Source organism: Mandrillus leucophaeus, unplaced genomic scaffold (genome assembly GCF_000951045.1).
Source record: "Mandrillus leucophaeus isolate KB7577 unplaced genomic scaffold, Mleu.le_1.0 Scaffold23, whole genome shotgun sequence".
In the NCBI taxonomy this organism is placed as follows: Eukaryota; Metazoa; Chordata; class Mammalia; order Primates; family Cercopithecidae; genus Mandrillus; species Mandrillus leucophaeus.
This window is the reverse complement of record NW_012102365.1, coordinates 2985472-2993942: the sequence shown is the minus strand read 5'-3', so window position 1 is coordinate 2993942 and position 8471 is coordinate 2985472. Positions and strand designations below refer to the sequence as shown.

The 8471-nt window shown below is 46.4% G+C and overlaps 2 protein-coding genes across 3 annotated transcripts in view; one reads left to right on the top strand and one right to left on the bottom strand.

Annotated features, from left to right (window-relative positions):
• Positions 1-3304: 3304 nt before the first annotated feature.
• On the bottom strand, positions 3305-5372 carry ATPIF1 (ATPase inhibitory factor 1). 2 transcript variants are annotated; one of them, XM_011981727.1, is made up of 3 exons: positions 5170-5372; positions 4988-5079; positions 3305-3573 (listed from the first exon to the last, which is right to left on the bottom strand). In XM_011981727.1, the coding sequence occupies exons 1-3, from the start codon at positions 5254-5256 to the stop codon at positions 3432-3434; spliced, it is 321 nt and encodes a 106-aa protein (XP_011837117.1). In that variant the 5' UTR covers positions 5257-5372; the 3' UTR covers positions 3305-3431. The 2 variants fall into 2 exon arrangements, with proteins under 2 accessions (XP_011837117.1, XP_011837118.1); XM_011981728.1 differs by having other exon boundaries at positions 3305-3649; positions 5170-5351.
• The window catches only part of DNAJC8 (DnaJ (Hsp40) homolog, subfamily C, member 8), a 35766-nt gene continuing 32206 nt past the window's right edge, over positions 4912-8471 (top strand). The window contains exon 1 of the mRNA XM_011981759.1: positions 4912-5107. The gene's annotated coding sequence lies outside the window, so the exon portion shown is untranslated. The remainder of the gene's footprint in view (positions 5108-8471) is intronic.

Here is an 8471-nt window from a genome sequence, read left to right as displayed (position 1 = left end):
TAGATTGGGATTTATCCTTCAAGAAGCTTTCTCTGAACACCTCTAATTAGACTGGGGGGGTACCTTGTCTGTGTCACACCTATCCCCCCAACTCGTGTTGTTTCATAGCACTTATCACACTGTGCGTTTCTGTGGGCTCCTGGATGCAGGGACCCCTCTAATCCATTTCAGCAGTCCATTAGTGTCTTTCTGTCTATCTCTTCCAGATAGAAGAAGGCATCAAACACAGTTCATTGATGACAATTTATTATAATCTGTTAGTAGCACACAGACAAATATTAATTAAACCAGAACCATGTCTACACAGAAGTGGGCAGTGACATGTGCCATTCTATGGGGAACTGTGTGCACTTAATCATCATGTTTTAGCGTTTTGATCTTCTGTTTATGCCGCTCAATTTCTTTCTGCAGTCGCTCAATCTCCTTCTTATGATGAACGATTTCTTCTTCATGGTGTTTTTTCAAAGCTGCCAGTTGTTCTCTACTCTGTGCTCTACAAGGACACGGTGGCTCAGGGTTTAATTTCAATCCTTCACCCCAAAGAGATCTCTAAGCATAACCCGTAATGTCTAAGCAAGGAATAGGAGTCCCAGTTCCATGGGAGTCTGGCTGGTCATCCTCTTCTACTCCTCAACTAGTGAAAGAATAACCCATCTTAAATTGAGGTGTAGTCATCTTAAGAAGATCAAAATGATTTCACTGGTGCTAGTGGCTTAAATTCCATCATTAAGATCTTATTGCTTTCAGATTCCTCTTTAAAATAGAAAACTCCAGAGACTGTCTCTTATACACATCTAGATGTGTATAAGAGACAGGTGCAATGGCGCGATCTTCGCTCACTGCAACCTCCGCCTCCCGGGTTCAAGCGATTCTTCTGCCTCAGCCTCCTGAGTAGCTGGGACTACAGGCGCCCGCCACCATGCCTAGTTAATTTTTGGATTTTTAGTAGAGACGGGGTTTTACCATATTGGCCAGGCTGGTCTCAAACTCCTGACCTTGTGACCCACCCACTTTAGCCTCCCAAAATGCTGGGATTACAGGCATGAGCCACCACGCCCCGCTGAGAATTTGCATTTCTAACAAGTTCCCAGGTGATGCTGACACTGCTGGCTTATGGAACCACTGCTGTAGTACTTTCCAAATTATCCTGATTCTAAGAACCACCTATGACCTGTGCTATTCGTTCTGTGGTTACTGGCTCATGTCACATAAATTCTTTTAGGATTCAAACATGTTTGTGACATTACTCAGTATTTACATCTTGCTTTTACTGCAGCATGATAGAAAAATTAACCACAGGTATATCATAACAAAAAGTTCATGAGTTACCATTTTCACAAAGTTCAGATATATTTAAATTAGCCTATTTAATCTTTTTTTGGTTGTTGTTGAGATGGAGTTTCACTCTGTCTCCCAGGCTGGAGTACAGCGGCACAATCTCAGCTCACTGCAACCTCTGCCTCTCAGGTTCATGATTCTCCTGCCTCAGCCTCCCTAGCAGCAGGGATTACAGGTGCCCACCACCACACCCGGCTAATTTTTGTATTTTTAGTAGAGATGGTGTTTTGCCATGTTGGCCAGGCTGGTCTTGAACTCCTGACCTCAGGTGATCCACCCACCTCAGCCTCTCAAAGTGCTGGGATGATAGGCATGAGCCATGGCACACAGCCTATGGTACACCTTTACTGAAGAAACAATTCAGGAACATCACTCTTAGTAAGGCAATTGTTGATTATAAGTCAAGAAAACACTATCATGTACAAATTAGGGGATTTTGTATACCTTTTTTTGGTTACAAATATGCAAAATGAAGGATGTTTGCTAATACTTGTTTCCAATTTTTAAACTTTTCAAGTGTTGTACTGTTAATAATGTTAAAATAAAAGGCATTTGATTTAGTATGATTGTTTTTTGAACTTCATCTTTTCAGGTTATTTTGTTGCTGGCCACTTGCAAGGCACTACTGAGGCCTCAGTAAGAACTGAGATTCAGCAACATTATAATCATTATAATTCAAAGTTTAGAGTTTCTTTTTTTTTTTTTCTTTTTTAAAAGAGATGGGGTTAAAACGCTGCCCAGGCATGTCTGGAACTCCTGGGCTCAAGCAGTCGTCTTGCCTCAGACTGCCAAGTAGCTGAACCACAGGCACACACCACCACACCTGGCTGTGTTCAGTTTCATGGGCAGGTCAAATCATCTAGTATTTTGTCTGTATGGACAAGGTCAATGCAACTTCTCCAAGCTTTTATCACTCAATGGTCCTAGAGGCCCTTGTGAGATAGATAGGGTCTTAGAACAAATAACTCATTACAATCCTGGGCAAATACTCTACTGAACTGGTGAACTGAAAACATTTTGCTAATGGCCCAAATGTCACCTCAAATTTTTTTGCCTAGAGGAGTTACACAACTAGTTTGTATAATAATTTAGTTATACTAGGCCCTCAAGTCTAATTTGAAACAAAAACACACTTGGCAAAGCAAAATATAACCTAAGAAATAATTCTGATTTTCTGCTATTAACAGACTTGGTTTAGGAGTCAAAAAACCTGGACACAAGTCTTACTGCCAAGGTGCTAAGTGACTGTATAAATCACATGATTTCTAATTCTAGTTCTCTCAATCTACAAAATTAGAACATGGATGACTAGCTCATATTAGGTTCCTCTAAACCATTTTAAACATGCAAAATGCTGTTTTAACTGATGGTACTTTCAATTGTATTTTTTTTTTTTTGAGACGGAGTCTCATTTTGTCACCCAGACTAGAGTGCAGTGGCACAGTTTCAGCTCACTGCAACCTACACCTCCCAGGTTCAACTGATTTTCCTGCCTCAGCCTCCTGAGTAGCTAGGACTATAGGTGCATGCCACCACACCTGGCTAATTTTTGTATTTTTAGTAGAGACGGGGTTTTACTATTTTGGCCAGGCTGGTCTTGAACTCCTGACCTCAGGTGATCCGCCCACCTTGGCCTCCCAAAGTGCTGGGATTACAGGCATGAGCCACCGCCCCTGGCCCAATTGTATCTTTTGAAGCAATGACTCCTTCGGATCTCCAGGCTCCTCCTGATCTTTATGCTTTAGATTGGGATTTATCCTTCAAGAAGCTTTCTCTGAACACCTCTAATTAGACTGGGGGGGTACCTTGTCTGTGTCACACCTATCCCCCCAACTCGTGTTGTTTCATAGCACTTATCACACTGTGCGTTTCTGTGGGCTCCTGGATGCAGGGACCCCTCTAATCCATTTCAGCAGTCCATTAGTGTCTTTCCGTCTATCTCTTCCAGATAGAAGAAGGCATCAAACACAGTTCACTGATGACAATTTATTATAATCTGTTAGTAGCACACAGACAAATATTAATTAAACCAGAACCATGTCTACACAGAAGTGGGCAGTGACATGTGCCATTCTATGGGGAACTGTGTGCACTTAATCATCATGTTTTAGCGTTTTGATCTTCTGTTTATGCCGCTCAATTTCTTTCTGCAGTCGCTCAATCTCCTTCTTATGATGAACGATTTCTTCTTCATGGTGTTTTTTCAAAGCTGCCAGTTGTTCTCTACTCTGTGCTCTACAAGGACACGGTGGCTCAGGGTTTAATTTCAATCCTTCACCCCAAAGAGATCTCTAAGCATAACCCGTAATGTCTAAGCAAGGAATAGGAGTCCCAGTTCCATGGGAGTCTGGCTGGTCATCCTCTTCTACTCCTCAACTAGTGAAAGAATAACCCATCTTAAATTGAGGTGTAGTCATCTTAAGAAGATCAAAATGATTTCACTGGTGCTAGTGGCTTAAATTCCATCATTAAGATCTTATTGCTTTCAGATTCCTCTTTAAAATAGAAAACTCCAGAGAGATGTGACACAAGTCCCTAATACCTTATGAGGGGAACAACCCAGGGAACCCCTTTAGGGGGGAAAAAAAAAAAAGGAACAAAATGGGGACAAAGGGGTGTGGTTAAAAGGCCAATATCCATTTCCTATTCCAATCTGTCTAGAGCTTTCTTTGCCTATAGAAATGAATGGCCCGCTGTAAGGCCAATAAAAGGTCTCCTGCATGGGCAGTATTTGGCAGTTCAATTTAGGTACCAAGAAGGGACTGGATTACAATGTTGGTTTGGCCACATTTAGGCCTCAGTTTTCCTTAACTACAAAATGAAGGGGATCAATTAGATAGTCTCTAACAGCAGTACCTTGGCTCTCTATACGGTATGGCAGGTGTCATGGTGATAATTCTCAACAGAAGGCAGAAGTGAAAGGCCAAAGGACAAGCAAAAGCAAGATTAATTCCTCACTGCTCTCCAGAGTGGACAGAAGTCAGTTAAAGATAACTCAGGGCTGGTAAAGGGAGGCCCAGCCCACTCCATACTTCTAAGCAGGAGCGGGAAATCCACAGATCTAGGCTGGGCTGAGTAGGGCAAAAGCCTTTAGGAGATGGTGTAGTCCAACCCTAAGTAGCTCCCATGACCAGCTCCCATGATCCTCACTCTTGCGGAGTCGGGGGTCTAGAAACACCTGAGAAGCCTGAATGCATGCAGGCTTGCAAAGCTAAGGCGTGCTGGGGAGGAAGGAGAGCGTAGAGGGGGTGACAGGTGGGTGAGGGCCGAGGGAGTCAGGCTGGGAGGCAAGTGTTAGACGGTCGGATCTAGATACTGTGCGAAGAATCTGGGGGCGTTTCGCACCACCCGAGGAGAACTCCACGCGGGAGATGGTAATGACAAAGGAGGAGTTGAGCCGTGGGATGTTTTGGAGACCTGCCGGTAGAAATGGTTTTGGGGCCTGAAACTGTTGTGCAGGGAACTGGGAGTGCCCTATAAGTGGCAACTTGGGACATCAAGGGTTAGGGTATACCAGATTGGGGCCCGGGAGTTCTGTTGGGGGATGGGGCGCCCAAGGCACCAAGGAAACGGGTGGGGCGACTGGCAGTTTAAGGATTGGAAGGCCCTGGGAGATCTAGGGCTGGACTTGGGACCCGGTGAGCCTCACCGGAAATATCGTTCCTCTTCAGCCTGCTCTCTCTTTCCGAAGGCCCCACCGGCTTCCCGGATGGAGCCCGCGCCCCGGTCGACATTCTCGGACTGCAGAGAGACAGGGACACTGATAAAAGTAGGGAAGCGAAGATGGGATCCGCCCTCGGGGCTGGAGCAGCGGACACTGCCGCAGCGTACCTGATCCGAGCCGAAGCCTCGGGCTTGCATGGTCCTCACGCCCCACACGCCAAGCCACGTCCGCGCCACCAACGCCGTTACTGCCATTGCTGCTGGAGCTGCACCTCTGGCGTCTCTGCCGCAGCAAGCTGTACCTCGTTACGCGCTAATGGCGCGGGGACGGCCAAGCACCCAATCTCGTCGACGGAGTGGCGGATGAACACAGGAGTAGCGAATCACGGGAGAACGGAGGCGGGCTCTCCGGAGCTCACAGCGAATCCCGAGCAAGAGACGAGTTTATTCTTAGCCAACTAGCAAGGGCTCAGGGCCAAAGGACTGGAAAGAGGAATGATGGGGGAATTTGGAGAGCTGGGTGAGCAGAGTGCTAGAAGCCGAAATTTCGGCTCTTGGACCCATCAGAATGAGGCGTGGCGTTCACCCTCAGCCCACGATTTCAACCCTAAAGTCGTTGATAGTCAAAGCCCAAAGGAAGTTTTCCCTTCCCTGGCCTGTTACCATCAATAAAATGGGGGAATTTGGGGTTTGGGAGCTGTGTCCCGGATGCTGATGTCCGGGATACCGACGTCCAATGTGCCGCGGCTTAGATATACATAAATCGCGTTCATTTGTTATGAGAAGTGCCAGTGTTCTGGCCGGGCGCGGTAGTTCACGCCTGTAATCCCAATACTTTGGGAGGCCGAGGTGGGTGGATCACCTGAGGTCCGGAGTTCGAGACCAGCCTGGCCAACATGGGGAAACCCCGTCTCTACTTAAAAAAACAAGTATCAGCCGGGTGTGGTGGCATGCGCCTGTAATCGCAGCTACTCAGGAGGCTGAGACAGGAGAATCGGCCTGAACTCGGGAGGCGGAGGTTGCAGTGAGCCAAGATCCCGCCAACACTGCACTCCAGCCTGGGCGACAGAGTGATATTGGTCTCAAAAAAACCCAAAAAACAAAAAACTGGGCCGGGTGCGGTGGCTCACGCTTGTAATCCCAGCACTTTGGGAGGCCGAGGCGATTGGATCACAAGGTGAAGTTCGAGACCAGCCTGGCCAATATAGTGAAACCCTGTCTCTACTAAAAAATGCAAACATTAGCCAGGCGTGGTGGCGTGTGCCTGTAGTCCCAGCTACTTGGGAGGCTGAGGCAGGAGAATCACTGCAACCCGGGAGGCAGAGCTTGTAGTGAGCTGAGATCGTGCCACCACACTCCAGCCTGGGCAACAGAGTGAGACTCGGTCTCAAAAACAAAACAAAACAAAAAGCCCAAACAAACAAAACCTAAAAAACTGAATTTCCAGCCATGACAGTAAGGGAGGTCAGAAGCACATCTTATTTTTTTTTAATTTTTATTTATTTTTATTTTTTATTTTTTATTTTTTTGAGACGGAGTCTCGCTCTGCCGCCCAGGCTGGAGTGCAGTGGCCGGATCTCAGCTCACTGCAAGCTCTGCCTCCTGGGTTTACGCCATTCTCCTGACTCAACCTCCCGAGTAGCTGGGACTACAGGCGCCCGCCACCTCGCCTGGCTAGTTTTTTGCAGAAGCACATCTTGTTATGTCCCCCTCTTTTGGTGTTTAAGCACAACAACTGACCAGCATTAATGTTGAAATAAAGAGCATAAGCTTAGCAAAATGCACTCTTTGTGTAAATAAGGTACCAAATTATAAACAGGACTTAAGGCTATGTCATATGACAGTTAAGTCACACACCTTTAGAGGTCACTCCAACCCAATGTATTGGCTAACAGACTTCCTTGTCTTAAACATCTTAAACATTTCTTTCTGCTGATTCCAGTTTTTTTCTTTTCTTCTTCTTTTTTTTTTTTGAGACAGGGCCTTGCTCTGTTGCCCGGCTGGAGTGCAGTGGCACAATCTCTGCTCACTGCAACCTAGGCCTCCTGGGTTAGTGATTCTCCCGCCTCAGCCTCCCAAGTAGCTGGGACTACAGTCCCACGGCACCATGCCTGGTTAATTTTTGTATTTTTATTAGAGACGGGGTTTCACCATGTTGGCCAGGATGGTTTCAATCTCTTGACCTTGTGATCTGTCCACCTTGGCCTCCCAAAGTCCTGGTATTACAGGCACTGCGCCCCGCCCGCTGACTCCAAATTTTTAGACTAAACTTTACTCTTTTAACCAATTGCAAATTAAAGAATCTCTGAATCCACCTATAAACTCTGATCCCGTGCTTCAAGGTATCCTGCCTTTTTGGGCCAAACTAATGTATACCTTTCATGTATTTGTTTATGTATTTGTCTGTAACTACTGTCTCCCTGAAATGTATGAAACCAAACTGTGGGGTGGGCTCGGTGGCTCATGCCTGTTATCCCAGTATTTTGGGAGGCCAAGGCAGGAGGATCACTTGACGCCAGGAGTTTGAGACCACCCTGGGTGACGTAGTGAGACATCATCTCTAGCCCCTTTTCCCCCTAAAATTAGCCTGGCATGGTGGTACATGCCTTGTAATCCTAGCTACTTGGGAGGATATCTTGGGCCTAGGAGTTCAAGATGACAATAAGCTATGATGGCACCACTGCACTCCAGCCTGCTGGGTAACAGCAAGATTCTGTCTCAAAACAAAAGCAACCCTCAAGAAAAACCAAATTATAGGTGGGACGCGGTGGCTCATGTCTGTAATCCCAGCACTTTGGGAGGGCAAGGCGGGCAGATCCCGAGGTCAAGAGATTGAGACCATCCTGGCTAACATGGTATAACTCCATCTCTACTAAAAATATAAAAATTAGCTGGGTGTGGTGGCATGTGCAGGAGAATCTCTTGAACCTGGGACGCAGAGGGTGCAGCGAGCCGAGATCGTGCCACTGCACTCCAGCCTGGTGACAAAGCGAGACTCCGTCTCAAAAAAAAAAAAGAAAGAAAACCCAAATTATAACTTGACCACCTCAGGCACAATTTCCTAGGACCTCTTAAGACTGTGTTTCCCCAAGCTATGGTTACTCATATTGGCTCAGAATAAACCTTTTAAAAATATTTTAGTTTGTTTTTTTTTGTTAACAACATATTGTTGAATGGGCTTAATAACTACACTTTTGGCAATGTGGTGCAATGCAATAGAAAACAGCAGGCTGGGCACGGTGGCTCACACCTGTAATCCCAGCACTTTGGGAGGCTGAGGTGGGCAGATCACCTGAGGTTGGGAGTTCGAGACCAGCCTGACCAACATGGAGAAACCCCATCCCTACTAAAACAAAATACAAAAAATTAGCCGGGCATGGTGGCACATGTCTGTAATCTCAGCTACTCGGGAGGCTGAGGCAGGAGAATCGCTTGAACCTGGGAGGCAGCGATTGCAGTGAGCCAAGATC